The sequence below is a fragment of the Haplochromis burtoni genome, unplaced genomic scaffold (genome assembly GCF_018398535.1).
Source record: "Haplochromis burtoni strain Fernald_Lab_line unplaced genomic scaffold, NCSU_Asbu1 Contig_80, whole genome shotgun sequence".
Classification (NCBI taxonomy): Eukaryota; Metazoa; Chordata; class Actinopteri; order Cichliformes; family Cichlidae; genus Haplochromis; species Haplochromis burtoni.
Window position 1 is genome coordinate 2,001,829 of NW_024582441.1, and position 23,068 is coordinate 2,024,896.

At 43.6% G+C, this 23,068-nt stretch overlaps 1 protein-coding gene across 1 annotated transcript in view; it reads left to right on the forward strand.

Annotated features, from left to right (window-relative positions):
- The window catches only part of erfl3 (Ets2 repressor factor like 3), a 78,275-nt gene extending 55,811 nt beyond the window's left edge, over positions 1–22,464 (forward strand). Inside the window, exons 2-5 of the mRNA XM_005925150.3 lie at positions 7,524–7,758; positions 17,731–17,846; positions 18,013–19,169; positions 19,984–22,464. Of these exons, the coding sequence (XP_005925212.1) occupies positions 7,524–7,758; positions 17,731–17,846; positions 18,013–19,169; positions 19,984–20,652 (2,177 nt within the window). The 3' untranslated portion in view covers positions 20,653–22,464. The remainder of the gene's footprint in view (positions 1–7,523; positions 7,759–17,730; positions 17,847–18,012; positions 19,170–19,983) is intronic.
- Positions 22,465–23,068: the final 604 nt, after the last annotated feature.

Here is a 23,068-nt window from a genome sequence, read left to right on the forward strand (position 1 = left end):
ATTAATGAGTTTTTTGGGTTCATTGAGAACATGGTTGTTGTTCAATAATAAAATTATTCCTCAAAAATACAACTTGCCTAATAATTCTGCACTCCCTGTACATAGCGAACATAAATATCTTCACAGCAGCAGTATATACAGTATTAGATGAGACTTTACTTTTTAAAATAACAGTACCCTTTTGCATCTCTCTTGCAGCTTGCTAAACTCCTCGTTCAGAACTAAAAGTAAATGCTCTTTTTACTCATGCAAGTTAAATGATTTTTACATGCTGAAGGTTTTGCCAGTCAGGTGCTTGTTTTTGTGTGCAAGGACTCTTGATTTTGTGTGATGTGTAAACACCTCACGTTGCAAGGATGCATCGTTTACCTCAAACAGCCTTTGGCCTCAGCAGCTTTGTTTCGAGGTCTGGTTTCCCAACCATCCTGTGGTTTCAGTAAAGTAAAACCAAAACGGCTGATATGAACTGACGTTTGACATTTGCAGCATTCAAGTGAAAATCTGCTACCTGAATGTTTTCTACAATGAGCTTTGCTTATAATACACATGCACCCAAATAATTTGTCACGTGGGCGCTCTATAAACCTCACCGACATATGCATGTGAAAGGCGTGCGCTGTACAGGCCGATAATGTGTCGTTTTCAGTTGGAAATGTCTTCTTTTTCACACACATGCTGTAGCTGCCGGTCTTCTAAGTGTTTGCTGTGTATCAGTTTCACCCAGTGACCTGAAGTGTGATGTGTCTGTACAGTGACCGCTGCCAAAGTCCCCCCAAAAAATCATTACGGATATCTTCACACAGAGTTGCTGCCAGCACAATATTTGCTATAGCAGCAATACTATTTTCTTTGCTTTCCCTTTGAGGTTTATTTTGCATTTTCTTTTTCTTCCTTTCTTTCTTTTCTTTTTTTTTTTTTTGAAGAGCCTTGCTTGGACATTCATAAAAACTCCCTGCAGACAGTAGGACTCCCAGTAAACGGTAATCTGGGCCATTCCAGATAAAATCAATCAAATCTGTGAAAAGATCTCACCTGACCCCCTCCAAGTCAGCTTTGGCATATTTACTGACACCATGACAAATTTTGTCTTCACATTATTAGGGCTGTGCGATATGACCAAAATCGAATATCTCGATATAAGACATCTATCGTCTGATAACAATATAAATCACATAAATTTTAAATTTTTTTACATCTCGGGCAGCTCGACTTGTGTGAAGTGTTTCCAGCTGGGCGTCGTGTATCTGGAGTCGAGTGTTTTAACCGATGCATGAAATGATACATTTTTAGACACAGGTTGTAACAACTGCTGTTTTCTTTGTGAGTATTTATTACACAGCGTGCTGCGGGGAAAAGCCTGTTCTAACGTTTGAGTCTAAGGTTTATTTTTTAGCACCTGGCGGCTCTTTCTTGCTTCTCATCTGTAAGCACACGACATAATCTTTCACGTGATTCAGTTTATTTTGAAAAGTCTCAACAGGATCTTGAGCTTTATTCTGAAAGGTTTATGTGGAAAATAAACAAGCGGACACGCGATGATTTTAGCGTCGTTGTTGCTAACGACATCACATAAAAACAGGCTCTTGTCAGTCCGTAGTGTGGTTATATTAAATATAAGAGAAGGAGAGAACCTTAAGAAATTAATATAGCCACTACAGTGACCAACAAAACGATGAAAAACTGTAAGCAGTTTATTTTGCGACACCACGAAACAAACGATAGCGTAAAATGAAACGATAGACGTTTTTAATATCGTCATCCAATATATCGTTATATCGAACAGCCCTACATGTTATAAAAATATTCTGTGTTACAGGCCCTCAAATCCCAGAGGTTTGTCTAAATTTGCTGCTTTTGAATTCACACTATCTTTTCCAACATTTTTAAGCCCTCTTATCTTCTTAAATACAGGAGATGGCCACAATTTTCAAGGCTGAAAAACAGCAACCAAATCAATTTTACACCCACTCCCAAGTGTCATAATTTAAAGCTGAAATCTTGCACCCCCTCAACTTTAAGCATCATGGAAAGTATTATAATTTCAATAGCAAAAGTGCATCATTTTAGAATTAACAATGTTGATTAACAGAAACAAACATTTGACCTTTATCTGTTTTCTGATAATTCTATAGAGAAAACTTCAAAAGGTGCATTTTGTGTAAACTTTTAAGAGATCATATCATCACGTGGGATAACTGGCTGGTCAAAACAAGTTATAGCATGTGAAAGGTCCTGTTTTAACCCTTAATCTTTCTTTAAAGCAGAATCTCAGGGGTCATTTGTTAACAAATGTTCTGCACTGCTCACACATTTCTTTTCAGTCACATCTTTTAGCCATCAGCTACACACATTTAAGTCTATTTGGGAGTTAAAAGTATTTTTTCCTTTGTCTGGAAAGATGGTGTTGTCATGTTCAGTAGGAGTGTTTGTGTGGGTGATTATTTTATTTTTTTTAAATCGTTGCAGCAGCACGCTCAGTGAGCCAGTATGTTTATGATAGCCGCAGGTCTCTTCCCCTGTGACTGTAGGGTTTGATCATGCCAAACGTGTTTACTTGAATATTCGAAAGAGAAAGAGGAGGAGGAGGAAGAGGGGGGTGGGAAGTGAAAAAGGAAATAAAATGACAGTGAGTGAGTGTGGTGCCATTTGCATGTTAACTGCTACCTACATATGCAAACCTGGAAAGTCTGAGAATATACAGCCACGGATGACACAGTTTGCAGCTTTTTGCTTTTTTTTTTTTTTACACCCATGGTCATTTCACACAACTAAACAATAATCTTTAGTTTAAACAAACTGGCTGCCTGCACAGCTGCCGTTCGTTGGCCACCCACTATCTACATAAGAGTCAGCGCTGATAAGATCCTGTCTGGAGTTTGTAGAAGGAAAATGTGTAGGCATCTTCTACATACTTTGAGTGATATTCAAAAATCTTTCTTTTCAATCACAAAATGACTCCTGAGTAGGTGGGATGACTGAATGATTCACTGACCGTGTCTCGCAAATACACTGTGGAGGAAAACCACCAAGAAAAGGTGGTGAGAAATGAGCCTACATTAGATGAGTAAGAAGACACATAGGAAGAGCTCTTTCCTTTTCTGGTTTTATTTTTTAGTCTAAAAAAACAAAGGAAGCCTAAATGCACTAGTTAAGTTACTCAAGGTGATAAAATGCTTCAATAGCAACTAGGGCTGCACAATTTTGCATAAAATGAGAATCACGATTTTTTTGGCTTAGAATTGAGATCACGATTCTCTCACGATTTTCTTTTCCAGTATAAATATTTATTGCACTTATTAACTGCACATCAACTTCGTAACAGTTGAGACTGAACATAAAAACAACAAATGTCTCACATTTTGTTGTTGCCGCAAAATGTTGTACTGCTTGAAATTCCGTCTCCACCGTTGCTCGACACTGCGTGTATAGAGCAGGTAGTGCAACAATAGAAAAATAGTTGCGGGACGGCACTGTGTAGCGTTTGTCTAGGGTGTTGATCATTTTCCTAAATCCCTCGTTTTGCACAGTGTTGATGGGAGCCATATCTTTGGTCAGGTGATAAGTAATAGCCTCCGTAATTTCTTTGTGCCTGCGGGAGTTCGACGGGTATAGGTATAGGGAAGCGCTGTATAAGGTTCCCGTTATTGATGTTTGGGTGGTTGACCGGGACGGATTTTCTCCTGTCACTTTCTCGTCATCCCTGACGTGCTCTCCGTTGTTTTTTCCCTGCTAGTTTTAGTCTCACGGCACAGCTTCTGTATCACGTGGTATAAGGCTCCGCCCTTGTCATTTGTTGAGCAGGAAGAGTGAGCGCTTGTTTTCATGCAGATTACGTCCCGGATCAAAATGCGGTACAATCGTCGTCGTCTTTTTTTTTCTTTTTTTTTTCTAAATCGTTGTCATTTGGAAATGAGATCGCACATAAGTATGAATCGAGATCGCGATTTTCTAACGATTAATCGTGCAGCCCTAATAGCAACGCTTACGGACAGATTTATAGATGTCTGGCAGATGTGCTTTGAATGAGAGAAGGCTTCTGCTATATAAAATCTAATTTGTAGAAAACAAGACTGGGAGATATTGATTCATGCTTTTCCCCCCCCCTAACTTTATAGATACAAAACAAATATCAAATACAACAGGCCAACAGCCAGCTAAACAGTTTAATACCATAGTTTCAGCTATACTAGCTATAGCCCAGAAAAATGAGAAATTAAACTCCAGCAACAGACATAAAGACAGCTCTATCAACTATATTCAGCTGTAAGAGAAAATCAAGCATGAGATGTTAACCAGAGAAGTTCATTTTTATCTTCAGTATCATGCAGCTCCTGATTTGCATTAGTCCTCTCAGTGCTTTGTCAGTCATCACACTCCTGATCTATGTATTCAAGCATCATAAACTGCTGAGGGAGGCTCAGCACTAATAGTAGATATGGGCAGAGGTCACTAACAGCAGCTTCTGTGGTTCTCAGCACTCATCGTAATGATGGCACCACTACTTTTTATGGATTCTCAGCAGAGTCTTCAATGCTTTGGATAATTTGCTGTCTGCTTTCAAAAGGCAAGAAACTTTCAGCTGCTCCCTTATTTGCAGTGGATCACCATAGTGGATGGATGCACGTGTTTTGATTTGGCACACATTTTTATGCCAGATGTACTTCCTGACAAAGCCCACCCATTCATCTATGCTTGGTGACCAACACTAGGAGTACACTAGCTGGTGACCCCCTGAAACTAACTGGTTTTAGTTTTGAGGCTGCGTTTGTGCCTCCTCCCAGTCTCGAATTACTACACCATGGAGTAAGTCTTTTTTAAAAGTGCTAAAAAAATGAAATACGTTTTTTTCATTTGCTCATTTCTCAGCTGTTTATCAGCTTGCCAAAGGAGGATGAAGCCAAACATGAGTCTCAAACACGTTAATCGGGTATTAAGATCCATATACAGGAGCTTGTGTTGTTAAGATTGCATTTAAATAAATGCACAGTGCATGCAGGATGATTATGGCTGCTGGCACCACTGACCCCCATGTCCCTTGTAAAATAATATCCATGTAATAAACCCTCATTACTGCCAGAAAGGTATTGATTTAACTCTAGGGTTAATAGTTTTATTAGGGCAATATCTATGGTAGTTACAGCATTCTTCCATCAGATAAATTATGAGAAACGCTTCTTAATTTAATCCACTGTGTCACATGTGGCAACGCAGTGGACTGAAAGCATAATATAGAGTAAACACACAGCAGCCTTTTCATGGCATTGCATGATGTTACATGCAGGTCCTTTTGCTCGGCTATTTTTTCGGAGTAATCTGACACTTGTGCCGTTTGCAGAACACACAAAAAAATCACACAGACTATATCGGCAGGATCGAAAGGCATTAAATGTCCCGCATAATGACACTTTAGCAGGGTGGATGCTATTTCTTCAGCGAGACAACCTCCTCACCGGAGCGTCTGTCAGAGCTCCGATGATAATTGTTGATAAAATAAAAGTTCAGTCCAGGATACGTGTGGCTAAATATTACAGTGCGATAGTCTGTTTTGCTCAGTCGTGTCACATTCTCTTGACCACCCAGGCGACAGAATGTTAGTGGGAGACTTGCACAAACATTTTCAAAAACACACACACATGCGCTGGCACAAAAACTCTTTCAAACTCGTACATTTGGGCGCACACATGCTCATGCAAACAGTCATATACCCACGCCCACAGTCTCATTCTGCCTGTCTCTTGCTCTGCATTTCCTTCGTGCCGAGGGTGGAGAGAGAGAAAGAGATGGAGGGATAGGCAGGGGAGATGACTGGCCATGTTGTTTTGCTACAGTCAGAGGAAAGAGTGACAGCATGAGAGGAAAGAGGTGGAGGAGAGGTGGAAAGGTTTTTCGTGTGCCTAACTGTTCCATGAAGCCCACTAACGCTGCAGCTTTCAGTGTTGTAGTTTCAGTGTGCGTGTGTGTTTCCTGTAAAGAGCCACTCTGGTGAAATTGTGACCTAATCACAGCAGAGGAATGTGTTTTATGCCAAAGCTTCAGACGGTACAGATTAAGACAATTAAAGTTACAGGGGGCATGCTGGGGTTGAGCAGGTTGAGGCATGCATGCACCGATTACTAATAAGAGCCAGTCATGTAGTCAGTCATGTAGCAAGAAAATATGGAGCAGAGTGCTGAAGAGGTTTAGGTTGCTTCTCTTCTCACATCCTTGCTTTTTAGTTTCATCGCACATGCATTAGTTCAGGGGTTGGCTGCAAAACATATGTGAGCCTTATAATGACTGTGACACAATGATGAACGTACATTAGACTATCAAGATTACTAATAGCCAATGGGTTTCACTTAAAGTGAAAAAGTTTAAAGTGAAAACTTCTGTTTGCACATTTAGGCAATGTTAAGCTATTAATTCGGCTAAACTTAGCCTACTTTGATAATAAAAAATAAAGCTTTATTTTGAGTCTAGATGCAGATCAAACAAACCTGTAAGCCAGCAGCATTAAAACCTAGCCTGAAGCCGTACTGATAAATTCTCTATTTTCCTCAACAATTGGATTTGATAACTAGCCACAAATTAGCAGTTTATCTTCATCTGGTGCAAATGAAGTTGTGACTCACTTATGCAAACTTGTCATAGTCACAGGTAGCCACTAAAAATGGTGTCTTGTGAGGTTCTGGAGATATAGATCCATGACCTGTGTTATTACCTCTACTGTTATCAAAATTAGGTGCGCTTTGTGTCATCAGGACAGTCATCTAAACAGTTAAAGTGAATAAAATGTAACTGGTGTAAACGAATCTTATAGAAACATCTTAGACCTTTGTTAAAATTTCTTCCGGTGTGGTTAGAAAACATCTTTGAGATTTCAGAAACTTCCATTAGGTTGGTGTGAGGTGTTGATTATTAGAATAAGTCACAAATGTAAAAATGGCAGCGTGTGTTTGTGCTTCATCTCGTCTGTTTTACTCTTTTCTTCTCTTGCTGGTGTTTTTGACTTTTCTGTCCACTTACGTATTTTTCCCAGGTCTAATTTTTACTTCTCACAGGGTCTAACTGCCCAATAAAAGAGAAAGTATTTTTAGAAAAAAGCCCTGCAGTTTATCTTATTTTTTTCTTGCTGGAAATACAGGGAGGACTTGGAGAGTAGTGACGACAGTATGAATGAGAGCAGTGCACTCTGTACTAAGCTGCACTGTTGTATGTGATCTATACTTGGCCAGACACCTGTAATCTTCTTTTCCCTGTTAGCGCAGTCACCTGAAACTGCTCCTGACTCATAACTGTAATCATATCTTAGTCTTTTCTTTTGCCTTCCTTTAAACTAGTTTTCTATAGCGTGTATTTCCCTACAGAGACAAAAAGCGAGTCATCCGGGTGCACTTCAGTTCATCCAAAAAGATGTCTTTTTACTAGAATTTATGAATACGACCCGTGCTCTCTACATCACCATTCACTGTTCTTGGCTAGGCTCGAATGACCCCCCTCCACCCAACACTAATATCCCCACTCTCTTTATCTCTGTATTACAGGGTTCGCCTTCCCAGAATGGGCTTACAAGCCCGAGTCAAGCCCTGGTTCCAGACAGATCCAGCTGTGGCACTTCATCCTGGAGCTGCTCAGGAAAGAGGAGTATCATGATGTCATCGCCTGGCAGGGGGACTATGGCGAGTTTGTCATCAAGGATCCAGATGAAGTGGCTCGACTCTGGGGGGCCAGGAAGTGCAAACCCCAAATGAACTACGATAAACTGAGCAGGGCTCTGAGGTATGATGACTGAGAAATATACTGTTACCGTAAACAGTTATTTTCACATAAAGTTGCTAAAACAAAAGGACTGTCAAAACAAGAACCGTACAAATTATCTTTAGTATTCATTGACATATATTAACTAATTTTAGAAAGGCAGAATCTTTTCCTTCTTGCATCTGCAGTGGTGTGTCTGAGGCTTAAAGCACTGAGGGCTACACCTAGGCCCGTGCCAAACAGCTGTTCCAGCTTTGACAAACACAGTGTGCAGTGGAGAGCGCTACAGTAACCCCTTAGCAGCACTGGGTTTAACAACTTTGCTCCAGCCTTTCATTCATTCGGGACACAGCCAGCCTGCTTGTAGGGTTAACTTTTCATTCTTGTCAGTTTATAATTTTCTCAATTTAATGTTTTGCTTTTATTAATTTTAATATACTGAAAGAAAAGAAAAAACTAAAAAAGGAGATGCATGAACTTGTCCAGGTTGCTCCAAGCAAAGAAGGAGAATTTCTGGCCACAGCTTGAACACAGCATTTTTCTTAAAGTCTGGTTTATATTTTTATTTTAGTAAACTAAAATGCTTTTGGTTTTTATTTAGTGTGATGTAATGACCTCACAGCGGACACATTAGAATCCTCAGGGGAAATTTGGCATGTGCAGACTTTGTTTTTTTGAGGGTGTATTTGGTGGCCTCATTGGCTTTAAATGCCACTGACCTGAGCAAATTTAACTATGAAGGAGTTTCCTGTGGTTGTTGATTATTAATTTCAGTTAGCACCAGTGATCCTTTAATGTCAAGTACTGACTTTATCATCTGATTTGTACCTGTGGATTACTTCCAGTGTGGCTTTTTGTGAAGATTTGGGGTGTATTTGAAATTGCCCGTCGAATGATATGTTGAGTTTATTATGAATAAACTTAATTATTATTTTTGAATTGTGTTTCCTACGTCTTAGGTTAATCAAGTTGGGCTTGTCGGTAAAGGAAATGGCATTAAGACCAAATAACCCTATAAAACAAATCAAATCTGAGCCACAGAGCAGCTGCTTTTCATTGTGTTTATTTGGCTTTTATAAATAGACTTTAGTTTACAGTATTGATGGATAGATGAAAAACCAATAGAAGTTACATGTTAACAACAACTTTCAGCATATTCAGAGCTGAATATTACAGGGATCACATACCCCAAGGGGCTCTTCTCAGCTGCTCGCTGTAAGCACTGTATCTCATTCACTGTGTCTTGTTGTGTACTGCCAAACAGAGCCAAGATTAAGCTAAGCACTTTAAAGAAAGCCACATAGGCCATTAAAGGAGGGAAATGCTTTGAATTGCTTAATTTAGGGCTGGGAAGGCTTATGCACGCTCATTTACACTGCTGAGATTAAGATAACTTCTACAGATGGTATCCTCTGGGGACAGAGGGAATTAACATGGACTTCTTATGTGCGCATACAAACATTCAGACTTGCAATCTGGATTTAGAAATCCTGAATTAGAGAGAAAAAAAGAACGTGGATGGGGATATTTCTGGTCAGGCTCTGTATTTATAGCACGTCCATCCTCTGCTGCTGTAACAGATTTGAAGCTCAAGCTCCACTAAGTGCTTATATATAGTGGGTCTTAGTGCCCTCTGATGGACCAGACTTAGAGCCTGATTATCAACAAGGTCCCCACACAGGAGTTCACTCCTGTTTGGGAAAGTTCACTCCTGTGTCCTCATCCAGCTTCCAGCAGCCAGGTCGTCTCCCTCTAAAGTGAGCTGGCTTATAGCGATAAGGACAGTCAACAAAACAACACGCACACAAACAAACATGCACCTTTGCGTTGTCACCTGATTTGACACCGGAGCTCCTTCAGTGCCCGAAATGAAGCCTCTCAAGACACATTAATAGTAATGTGGCAACAGGATTAGTGGCACTGAAGACTGATGAAGTTATAAAACAGGCATGTGTGCATGGTAACAGTCCCCATATGGAGTAAACTGTTGGAAAACAGGCCACCTCGCGTCCTTCATGTGGAGAAAACCTGGAGTCTGCTAATAATGGAGACCACAGTCGACATGTGGCAGTTAGCCTACACACACATGCACACACATTTAAAAGGCGGGCTTGTTTTGAAGTGTTCGTTTTATCACTTTGGACTGTGTAATTATTATTTTTACCTCAGTGATCTTGTTCTTTCCTGTCTGCCGTGCACATGGTGGAAATTCCCTTAATCAGGACCAATGTATTGTGTGCGGACTTGAGCGTATGTGTGTTGGCTTTCCGTTGATGGGACGCAGCCTCGGCCCATGCGTCATCCTGGCCTCCTGCTCCCACGACCACTGTGAAATTCCCACTCCTGTTGAGAGGATTACGCTCACACTGCGCGAGTGTGTGTTTATGTGCGTGGAAATGTGCGTGTAGACGTTAAAGAGGTTAGACTGTCCTGTTTTTTAATTTGATAATGAATCCGTTCTTTTGCACCGAATCAAACCAAAAGAGAAAAACAAATTCAGGCTGTCGCTCTTTTTTTAGATCTTCAGTCTCAACCGTTAAGATCAGTGCTGCCTGACATTTCAGGTGGAGTTAATGAATGAAAGAACGGGCGCAATCTATAATCCTCAGCTCCAATTTAATCATGAGAAATAAGTCAATAGGCTGGAGAAATAAAGATTTCCACTGATGAAAAGACCATGACTTAAACCTTCCTCCTAGTCCTTGCACCACTCTTTGCTGTCATGAAGTAACTTAGGGCAAATGAAGCCTTTTGCCAATCATTCATTGCAGAGTTTTTGCTTAATGAGTGCAATCACGCTAAGAGGTCCCAGCTCCTTGAAACCTCCAGGTCCCCTGCCTGCCAGTCAGCAGCCAGCGTTAATGGTCAGAGGTCAGCGGTATTGCCATGCACAGCTGGTAAAGATTACCAACACGGCGCATGTGTGCATTCAGATGCACAAATGCACCATTGTGCAGACTCTCGGCCAAGCATGGATGCTGGAACACATGTTTTAAGCGCTTGCTTCATTGCCAACATTTATTTAATTGTGATGGGACACCACAGCTGAAAGGCTGCCACTGCAGAAGTGTGCATAAATAGAAGAACAATTGTTTTATTGTAGGCTAAAATTACATGAGAACATGCACTTAACATGGGGACCGAACTAGAAAACACGACTTCACATTTGTTATGAGGATTTATTTATAAATGTGTGGAAGTAAGCACTAACTGAGAGGGAGGGAACCAGTGGTTGGCGGATAGAGATTACTGATCTGTGGTTGACGCAATCTTAACTGAGTTGAGGTGGAAGTCCTAGGAATGGCCGAGCTAGGTGTAATTGTCGGAGCAGAGAGGATAATTAATCCAGAGTGGAGTAGTTAAGTGAGGTGGCGACTATGGAGAACACAGTTGGAGCAGGAGTGGTTCAGAGGCAGGGGCCAGGCAGGCCAAAAACAGGAGCAGAGGAGAGCAGACAAAGTTAGAAAATTATTCAAGTAGCAAAAACAAGTGGTGGAACAAAACAGTCGCTGAAACTGAAAGCTAGCAGTGCGGTGGAGTTGCAGCATTCCGACTCCCTGAAACCACTCCTGTAATCAGACAAACGCACACAGTAGCAAGATAAAACCCTTCTAACTAGAAGGATGAGGAAGCTGAGGCAGTGAGTCTGACACACAATACGCTGTTTTTGATTACTTTGGGGGCAATTAATCATATTTTATTTACAATGACAATTTTAACTACCATCAATTATTGAAACCAGACAACTGCTCTAAAGTGATTACTGTCCCACATGCAGCTTTGCAATAATGGTCTACATTTGCCTTTCCTTTTGGCCCTCCATAAAAGTCAATGTCCACATTTATTTAGTGTAATCAACTGATTAAAGTTCAAGGAAATCCACTTAGTATAAAAAGCAACATTCTTCTTTTTAAAAGTATAATAAACCAACTATTTATGATTCTTATTTTTCAGTAATCCAGCAGAACTAGTCCAAGCTGGCACCATGTTTGTGTTTCTTGGCCTATCTTTTCCTGAAATACAGTAGTAATTTAAAAAAAAAAATCAGCAGTAAAACAGGTTATGATTGGCGCTCACGAAGTGTAACCTGATGACCACATGTAAACAGCTGGCTGCAGGAAATATTGCTGCCTATGCACACCCTGTTACTCACTCAGCTGGCTGGGCCTGTTTGTAGGTCAGAAGGTCTTTAACTGTTGCACTGCTTTGTGTGGAAACTCCCAGGGCCAGAGAGAAAGTGCAGAGGGAGCACCCAGCGACAGTACCACTGTATCACTTAGTGTTCAACATATGTGCATTGTCATTCCATTGTCTCAATCTGCAGCATGTATGTGTTTAGCATACATGAGCACTGTGTGTATGCCTTTGTCCCCACTGAATGAGGCCTCTGTTTTCTATGAGGGTGGAAAGCACGCACACACCAGAGTGTGCTCGAATACATATATTGTACCGGCCGAGCATGTGACCGGCCTGATCGGACCCTGACACGATCTTCCTCTTCACACACGACACACACCATGTATATGCCATGTATATGCTCATCGCACCACCACCCAACCAACGCAAACGCATTTAATTTCCTTTTTTTGAGTCAGTAAACACTTGTCAAATGTGGCTCCCACACAAAGGACTTTTTATCTCTGTAATTTGTACACACCTGAGTGTGAGCAGCTGGTGTGTGTGTATGTGTGCATATGTGTAGAGGAAGATCTAGCTGGGATGTGTGTGTGTGTTTGTGTGTAACAGCCAACGCTGACGAAAGAGGCAGAAAATAAACATGGGACGCATGGGGAGCATTGTAATCCCAACTTCCTGTCACAGTCAGCTCCTATTTACAGCCCAACAATGGCAAGGCACAGCCTGTGCAGACACACGTGCACGTGAACGGGTGATTCATTTCATTTTTAGTGCTGACATTTGTGTGTGCATATGGAGAGATAGTGGAAAAGATTTTATACAGATATCATAATAATAATTTATGGAAAAAGTGGGAATAGTGGACAGGTCTTTAGCCCAACCTCAGTGTTTGAACTAAACGTGCAATACTTTATATTTAATCACAGATTACTGCCTTAACCTTTTAAGGCAATTCAACTTTTTGCATTTGCAATACGATGCATGTGGGTATTTGTACTCATCCAATACACGTGTTAATGAGTTTTTATGTAAGACAAATAAGATATCTTCTGAGTTTGGAGATGGTGGTGGTATCAATATACACCCAATCTCGAACTGGGGCTTCCGACTACATCTGGAATGCACTATTAGGCTAATTAGTGATTCTAACTTAACTGTAGGTGTGACTGATTGTCTCAGTCTATGATGCGACCTGGGCAGGGTGTGCCTGCTTCTTACCCAGTGACAGCTGGAATAGGCTCCAGCCTTGCTGCAAACCTGAGTTTAAGCATTAAGGAAAATCAGTGCTTGGATAAATGATACAAAGAAAGTTCCACCCCTAACCTCTGGTCATGAGATTTTGGGAATGTCCAAAAGAATAACCTCCTAAATACAAGAGGTCCCAACGAGATTCCTCCATAGGTTAGATATTTGGGTGCTTCTTTCTGGAGGTTTTCCAGGCAAACCAAACTGGGAAGAGACCCAGGACCCTTTAGAGAGATTATACATCTCATCTGACCTGTGAACACCTCAGGATCCCTCCAAAAGGACCTGGAAAAACATGGTTTCGAGTACGGGTTTCTGAAATTTCTCTGTCCGTTCATTGGTATTTAGTTGCTGCACTCCGGTGTGTGTTTCCATGCTTTGATCATAATGTTTTGGACCCCAGCACGTCTGTGTAATCGCAGCCATAATCCCTGGCCTAGAATCACTCGCAGTAACAAGTGAGTTGATAGAAAGCCTCCCCCTCTGTTTCCCCGAAGGCTTTGCCTAAATCCATGCTCGCACTGATTGTTCAATCTACTCTTTTGGTAGAACAGGGAATGGGATAAAGCTGTATCTCCTGGATGATACATGGTGGAGTGGGGGCACACATCCACCCCTGCGTTTGAGTATGTCTGAATGAGATGGCACAGGATACAATAGAAATGTGTGTGTGCATGCATGCATTTGTGCGTGTAAGGCAAGTGCGGTGGGCAGCTAAACACAGGCACTCAAAGAATCTCTTTCTTCTCTTTTGAAGTGAGTTCAAATGCTCTTCAAAGACTGTCTGCCTGTATGACGGCGCAGGGGGGTGGGCTTGGAGAAAGACCGGGTGACCATGTGCTCTAAACGCAGCTTCATTCAGAGCACATGGAAAGTTGTTCTATTTCCAACCCTGCATTTCAGCTTTCTGTACCCTTGTAACATCAGAGACTTGAGAGGGAAAGTCAAACGATCCCCCATTTTAAATGTGTAGGAGGCAAAGATGGTAGTAAAAGTATAATTTCCAGGAAGAAAAAGACCTTTTGAATCCTTATTTAGAGGCAAACTTCTCGAGGATTTGACTGTTATGGCCAGTTTATTATGAGCATAATAAAGAACGTGGACAAAGCAAAAATGTTCTCTAAGTCAGGATGTATTAATAAGAAGTCCAAAAGTAATTTTAAAGAAATAAATGTGACATTTGATAGAGCTGCATCAAAACCACAGCTTGTGAGCTCAGGTGTAACAATGTTTGTGACATTTTTTATATTTAGGTCTAAGTCACATCGTAGCACAATGAATGAAGTCATACCTTTTTGTTAGTAGCACAAACACAGTGAAGAATAAAACCTTAGATTTCACATTTCAGCATCTTAAATGACTCAAAAAACTCATGACTGTGAAGTCCTCCTCCCTCTGGTGGTGTAATCACTTCTGCAGATGATGAATCTTTGATCGCAGCTCCTCCTGCGGCCTCGGCCACGTTTAACAGACCTGCAACAGTTAACAGCCCAGAACTCGTGCACTTAATTTCTAACTTTAACATCCACTCAATGGTTACGTTTAGGTACCAAAACTTAGTTGGTTAAAGTTAGAGTTATTTGGTTGGTTATTCAGCCAATCTATGACATTTTTAGGCAAATTGGAGACGGTCGAGCAGAAAACCCATGATTATTTATGATGAAATGACCCAACTAGACTAAAGGCGTTCTCATCTGAAAGGCACTGTCAGTCATAAAAGCTGATGGTGAGTCCCAGGTATTTAAACTCTAATGAGGTTGTCACTTTGTAGGTGGTCCTGAGCGTCATTGACCCACCCTGCCATCATGTGAGTCATTAAGGTCACATGATTGTGACCTCAGTGACTGTGAGCCAGGGTTGAATTGCCTGGGAAGAGATTTTGAGACTGATCGTTGGTGTCCCATGCCACCACCTCTGTTCAGTAACAGTTTTGCTTGGATGTTTCTTACATACCTAGGTGAACATACAGCAGATAGCCTTCTTTGATAAACTGTCAAAAATATGCTTCAATAAGCCGAGGCTGCTGGGGGCTTCCCATGCTGATGAATGTTTTTCTTAACTCCTCTCTTTTCACTGTGTTGATACACCACTCTGCATTTAATCATTAGTTATTATTAATCTCTGGCTCTTTTCCACATTGTGTCTTTTGTGCTGTCTTCCTCCCCTCACCCCATACTGAACGTAGTTTATCTGACATTAGGAGGGGGAACCAAACACTTTGCTTATTGTCATACTTATACGACCCTGGTTCTTACCTTTTGTTTCTATTTGTTGCCATCCTCTCATAGATATCAGCATGATCCACCAGCCCTTCCCCAAAACCGCAGTGGCCTCCCTCACTTATCGTTCATCTGTCGTCTTCACTATCAATAAACGTTTGTCATTCACATTCGAGGTTTTATGTCCTTGCTGCTGAGTGTATTTTAGATGCATGCGACTTTGTTTGTTTTCTCTGTATTTATATTGGACCCTATGTGGGCCGCAGCACATCTCATTGACTTTTTCTATCATCAGCTAATTCAATCACAAGCCTGTTGTGGTTTTAATTCTGCTTCACTTCCTGCCCGCCTGTCTCTGTCCGTCCGTCCCCCTCGTTTCCCCTCCTTCCCGGCCCTTGTGAGTGTCTCCCCTAGAGCAGAAATTACATGCTGCTTTGTGCCTGGCGTAAACAATGTTTTCAACAGTGCTGGCTTGTCTTGTCTCTTTTCTCCCTCTCCGTCTCCCTCTCTCTCTCTCCTCTCTCTCTCTCCTCTCTCCCACTGCCTCAGGGGATGAGTGGAGAGGGCAGGATAAAGAGGGGGGAGGCGGATTGATGAGAGAAAGAGGGAGACAGGGGGGTATCGGTAGGATAAAGAGAGAAGGAGGAGGGGAGAACAAGTGAAAAAGAGCAATAGTCTGTTCCCAGAGTAAAAAACGGTCCAACAAGTCTGAGTAATAAGCATAATAAGAGGGGGTGAAGGGCAACAGACACCGGCACACAGCGCCGTCTCGATAACTACCATTCAGTGTAATGATAGTCACTGGGCTCTGATTAACTCAACATTACCTACATACCCTGAAGTCCCTATCTTTGCCAGCACTCATCACTTATCATGTGCCATGGTGGAGGAAGAGAAAGCGGCTAGTCTAACACTATAAAAGCAGGTAGGCATGCAGACAGGAGAAAAGGGCAGTGTGGTTAAACCCTGTGTTTAATCACCAGGGATAGTGGTGAGAAGGACAGGTGGTAGTTTTGGTGATCTGGCTTGTTTTCTTCCCCCCTCCCACCCTGACGGATCAACACATCAGGGTTTGTTTTTTTTTTCTTTCTCCTCCTCTTTCTTTCGCTCGGTTTCCCTCGGTGTGTGAGGGTTGTCAGCCAGGGATCTAGAGGTTACATAAAGTGAGTGTGGATCCGAGGAAGAAAGCAGAGAGATGTTACATAAAGAGCTGTAGCTGGACAAAGGTTAATAAAAATCGAGCCTTGTACTGTAGGCAGGAGCCATGGGAGAGAGAAAAAGCATGAAAAAAACTGAGAGAATGGCCATTACATAAACAGATAAAGATGGGCTGAATTATTGGTGGCTTTGCTTTGCTGTTATATAAAGAGATAGGTCCACCAGCAAAAATGAAAGATAAGAATGAGGTGTGTGTGTGTGTGTGTGTGTGTGTGTGTGTGTGTGTGTGTGTGTGTGAGAGACCACTCATCTGACCACATCTGAACTTAAAAGATGCTTTTTTCATAATACCTGACCTTTTTTTTTGATTGCCAGCAAAGACTGTTGAAGCAGCAGGATTATCTCAGCGGCAGAAACTGAAACGTAGCTGGACAGATGTTGACATTGTTTCCGAGTACAATAAAAGTCCAGACACACCAGCTCTCACCAAGCATTTTGGTGAGAGCTGTTTCTTCTATTTAGACATGATAACAACTCGCAAAAAGTAACTTTATTCACTGGGGGTGGGGAAAAAATCCATCCATCTGGAGATCTGTTTTTTAGAGCGTAAGGTCAGGAGTTCAAGTTGCCCTCAGTGTAAACATGCTTCTTCTTGGTGCTCTTACTTTTCTCTTGACTAAGAACGTTTTGTTTGCTTCCTTTTTGTTCTAGTCTTTTTTCTTGTCTTTTCTTCAAATTTATCATAAGAGGCAATAGATACTCCATTTTTAAAAACTTTACATTTTTGGCAATTATGTCATGGTTCGGGCTTTAAAGGGTTAAACACAAATGCTGCCCTGCATGCACACCTGTTAAATGCAGATTCAGAACAGCCCAGCGCTGCTTACGCTGGCTGCTGATCTTTTAATTATTTTCTTATCCTGACGCACAACTTCACAGTGCTGTTCCTCAGCTCAGTGTATCCTCATCCTTTTTTCTTCCCATCCCATCCTCCTCCTCCTCCTTTCTGTGTCTGCTTTGTGCAAATGTCATGCAACACTCTCTAATATCTGTCATGATGAGGGGGGGCATGAAAGACTCGCTTATTAAAGTGTGTGCTTGACTGTGCAAGCTCATCTGACATGGCCTTAAAGATCAGAAGCACAAAATAGTGTTTTAAACACGAGGAGCTTATTTTGGAATGAAATGTTTTGTATGCTGTGTTTGATTTTAGTTTTCTCCTTCTGTTTTACAGATATTACTACAACAAGAGGATCCTTCATAAGACCAAAGGGAAAAGGTTCACCTACAAGTTTAACTTCAACAAACTGGTTTTGGTCAACTACCCCTTCATTGATATGAGCTCCACTGGTAAGCCTCATCTGTGTGTGCGTGTGTAAATATCTCCTAATCCCACAATAGGATGGCATGACTACATGGGATTATACAAGAGAGCACTGCAATTCATTTCTCTGTACTCTGCCCGTCTTTTTTACTCTTTTTCTTATCTTCTCTCTCTTGCCTTTTACATCTACAGGAAGTAGCGTTCCTCAGAGTGCCCCTCCTGTCCCCACCGGTGCAGGGACCCACTTCCGCTTCCCTCCTTCCACCCCATCTGAAGTCCTCTCCCCTAACGAGGACCTGCGCAGCCCCGGCGGCATGTTCAGCTCCGTGGCCCGACGAATGGCCCGCGGCTCTGTCAGCGACTGCAGCGACGGCACTTCAGCCAATTCTGAGATCGAGGAGGGTAACACGGGAGCAGGAGAGGAGAGGGGGGAGAGAGTTGTGAGTGGAGGAGGTGGAGGAGGGCCAGGTGGTGGTGGAGGAGGCTACCGGAGCATCATCCACCCCCGTTTGGCTTCTCATGAAGCCCTGTTCCGCATGTACGGAGGGCCGGGTAACCCTGCAGGGCATCCAGGCTCCCGTGGCCCGGCAGCACACCGCATTCACCCAGAGCCCCTTTCCCCCTTCCCTGCTTCCCCCCTGCCAGGCCCAGGAGGAGCAAGCCTTCTAGCTCCACCTTTGTCTCCTGCACTCTCCATGACCCCCACATCTCACCTCCCCTACACTCCCTCGCCCACCCTATCACCCATGTTAGGCTCTCACTTCTCTTTTAACCCAGAGGACATGAAGCGCTACCTGCAGGCCCACACCCAGTCGGTGTACAACTATGGCCTCAGCCCCAGAGCTTTCCTCCAGTACCCCAACATCGTCATCCCCCAGCCCCACCGGCCCGACAAGGCCGGTCTGACTGCAGAGAGAGGAGCGGCCGAGAGGGCGGAGAGAGCCTCGACTGTGGGGGGAGGTGAGAGGGGAGGAGACCGGCACCACCATCCACCTCTGGGTCACCCGACCCACCACCACCCGCATCCTCACTCTGCTCACCCTCACCCACATTCCCACCCCATGCATCATTCACTTCACCTTGGTGAGGAGCCGCCGCACATGTCCCCCTTCAAGTTCAAGCTGCAGCCGCCTCCACTGGGCAGGAAGCAGAGGGAGGGGCAGAGCCAGAGTAAAGCCAGGCAGAGCTCACTGTCCTCGGGTTCAGGATCCGGGTCCATGTCCTCCACCTCTGGCCTGGGCTCCTCGCTGTCATTCGGCAGTGACTTGAGCTCTGCCAGTGGCTCCGGGCTCATCTCCACCTCCTCGTCAACACAATCTCTAAACAGCGCGGGACTTCCCAAGATAAAGGTACCCAGACCCAAACATCGCTCACATTCCCACAATTCTCAGTGATTTAGACTTTGTTTGTGGCTACGTGTGTTTCAGAGAGAGCATGGGCTGGTATTTTGTTTCTGATTGAGATAACTTTATTAAACCCAAACACAAGCATTTCGTTTGCAGCTTACCCACACGACTCAGTCCTTACACACTAATCACAGTTGCTTTTTAAGGAACAGAATGATAAATAATGAGGTTAAAGGAAAGAAAAATAAATGGATTACAAGGATGTGTCCAAAAACGAACAGTCATCGAAAAATGAATATAAATGACCCCGTCAGAGTTAAAGTAATCTAATAGCCTGAGGGAATTCAGGATTTTAAGTACCTGAGAGAAACTTCCTGAACTCAAACTCCTCTGTCTTGTATCTGGCGATGGTAGTCCTTGTTATGCTTTGCTTGGTGAGCTCAGCATACCTATTTCTGCAGCTTCTGGTTAGAGTGTCCCTCGAGTACGCAGATCACCAGAGCAGGATTGCTGCTGTTGGCTTTACAGTTCAGGGCGAAGTCTCAGTCAGTCTGCATGACTGTAGTTGTGTCAGTCTGGCCAGTTGCAGCTCACAAACTAAACGTGCATGTAATCAAGCTCTATGAAGGATATAAAAAACAATAAATATGAAAGTGAGTCACTCTATATACTTTGACAGCTCTCCCAACTAAAGTCAGGTTGGGATTTAAGCATTAGTAAATTTATGTATTTATTTGTGATTTATATATTTAATTACCAACAGCAATCCTTTTTTAAGTTACATTTTTGATCAACTTCCTTGTCCCTCTGTTTGAAGGTTGAGCCCATCTCTGACATAGACTCCGAGGAAGAGGTGGAGGTGACTGACATTAGCGATGAAGACCCAGATGAAAGAGATGAAGAGTTTGAGCTCTTCGCCCCTCGCCACCCGAGAGCATCCGACCACCACCACCTTCCTAATGGCTCAGCCCGGGCCCAGCAACAACCCCACACCGACGAGGACTTAGAAGAAGATGTGTTCAAAGCCCCCGCTCCTCCTCCACCCGGCCTGATGCCTTTCTTCACCTCGCAGCACACGTACTCCGGCGTACATCGCATGCTGCCCGTCATCAAGAGCGAACCCGCCGAGCCCGGGGAGAGCAGCACACCCCCATCTCAGCCACCCGCGGCGGGGGCTCCCCAGACGAAGTGCATTCCTCTCAAGCTGCGCTTCAAGAGGCGCTGGAGCGAGGACCAGCGCATGGAGGCCTCGCAGGAGGAGTCAGATGATAAAAAAGTACGACCGGAGGAAGAGAGGGAGCGAGAGAGGCAAAGTAACGGACAGATGGAGATGGAGGAGGATGGGACGGGCAGCGGAGGCGGGGACAGTCCTCCTATGCTGGCGTATGAAGGCTCTTTAGCAGCACCCCTGGCCTTGCACAGGAGGGTGACTGCCGAGCTGCACCGCGCCACTGCACAGCTGTCTCTGGAGAATAAAGACTGCTGATGAGAGCCTCAGTCCAAACACTACTGCTCCAGCAGGGCAGGAGGTGGTGCAGGAGTATGTAAATGGTTCCTCTGTAATTCCCTCTCCTCACACTGACAAACTAGAATCAAGAAACCTCCACTGACCCGAGAGCACACGTCAACATACACATGAAAGTAACGCCCCAAAGACAGCCTGACACCTTCTCATCTCAGGGTGCCAAATATGGCCATTTTGTCAGCCGCTGGTGTCACAGACGGATGCGCGTGAGGTCTCTTTTGGTGTCCGTGATGCAATGTTTATGTTTATTCTTAGTCATTATATAACACCAAGACAGTGTAAACCAGGGGTAGGAGAATGCCAGGCCTCAAGGGTCGGTGTCCTGCAGGTTTTAGATGTGTCCTTGATCCAACACAGCTGATTTAAATGGCTAAATTACCTCCTCAACATGTCTTGAAGTTCTCCAGCGGCCTGGTAATGAACTAATCATTTGACTCAGGTGTGTTGACCCAGGGTGATATCTAAAACCTGTAGGACACTGACCCAAGAGGCCTGGAGTTCTCTACCCCTGGTGTAAACAGTGCATACAGAGTTCCTGGTAGTGACTGAACGGGTTTAGACAGCCTGCGTCTCAGAAAAAGATGCACTGCCCTCCAAAAACAAGAAAAATAAAAACCAAATCATTCACATTTGCAACCCTCAAAAATATCTTTGAACACCATTTGTTTGAAAACTAAAAGCAGAAAACAAATTTTTTTATTCGTGTCAGCATTATTCCAACAACAGCGACGCATCTTTACTGCTGCAGTGAGAATAGAAATACCGCTTAAATCGTGTTTGCTCTCTTGCTTTGAAAATCACCTTTGTACACAGTCTTGAAATGACTTTGAGTTTGTTTTTTTTTTGTTTTTTCTGCCGGCGAAAGCGAGCCTGGTGGTGGGGGAAAGTACAAGATACTCTGCGTGCTGACCCGTTTGGTTGCTCTGTGTTTCATTTTTACTCGCGGTTGAGGTTTAGGCACCAAGAGTACTTGCAGTAAAGGGTTAGGCACCAATACCAAACGACACTTCACGCATATCTCTGCAATGCAAGCAGCTTTAATTGTGGGGAGACAGAGAAAAAAAGGCCACTATTTGACGCCCTGGACTGCCCAACTCTTGCCTCTTTTTGTGTCAGACCTAAAGCCAGACCATTTATCTGGATCAGGGCTCTTCTGGGACGCAGCCGTGTGCAGGAGGGACTCACTCAGACGCCACACCAGGCACAGCGATGGTATGACTGACCTGGAATCATCAAGTTCACCTCCTAACAGATGCCCTGCCCCTGTAGCACAACCCCCCCCCTCCCCATCAGTAGGATCAGCAGCCAGTCAGCACCTTCCTCAGGGGACACACACATATGCACACACGCACACTCCCCAATGATGATCCAGGATGATGATGATGATGTGCACACCCACGCCACTTTTTCCTACAAACTGACGGGACTTTAAGTGCCTGTATCTAAAACCATGGGGGGGAAGAGTGTGAGGGGAGGAGGGAGGGCTACTCAGAGTGATCACTCTGTGAACATGTTTGTTGGATCAAAAGGAAAAAGTCTCTAAAACTGATACAGGTGGGAGGGGGTGGGGGCGGTGGGGTGCTGGGTGTTGTCTGACTGACTCTTAAAACTGGCCCACTCCACTCAGGGAAGCCTATTGCTGTACGTTTATTGGATTCACGCACACAAACACACACACACGAAAAAAAAGAAACAAAAAAAAGAAAGGCCAACAGTGAATTGAACTCAGTGACTACGGACACCAAAATCTGTTCACTGCCACACACACACAAACTTTTTTTGACTCTTCTCTGAGAGCTTCTGACTTTCACATAACCTTCTGTCTCTCTGCTGTCCTGCCCTTCTTTCTCTTGTGGACCACCTGTGGAAATATCACAACTCTGCTCACAGACACAAGTTCAGCCCAGGGAGATGTGAGGAGGGGAAAATGATGAAGAAGGCTGCAGAAGAGGAGGAGGAGGAGGAAGGGTTTTTGCAGGGGTTCCAGCAAGCTGTTAACCAGCCTTCTTACCTCACCTAACATGGCTTGTACACTGAAAATTATTTCCCTCAGCAGCACAGAAACTTAGTTCACCAGCTAGAGCTCGTCTAACAATCATAGATAGTGTTAAACTAAACCAGCAAACACACACACACACATTCGCACAGCACTGCCTTCAGCATGCTCCCTCTCCCTCGGACCAAACCTCCGGCTCTCTGTAGCGCATCACCCTCTTAGGTCCTGATGGCGTGTGAGGCTGGCGGGCCTGTTAGCTACGAGTGTGAGAGCTCGAGAGAGCAGGGAGCATCTCTCACACACACACACCTGCTCTCACACACACACACACACTCTGCCTCTCTATGCCTTGTTTTTATAGCATGTACAAAAGTGCAAACT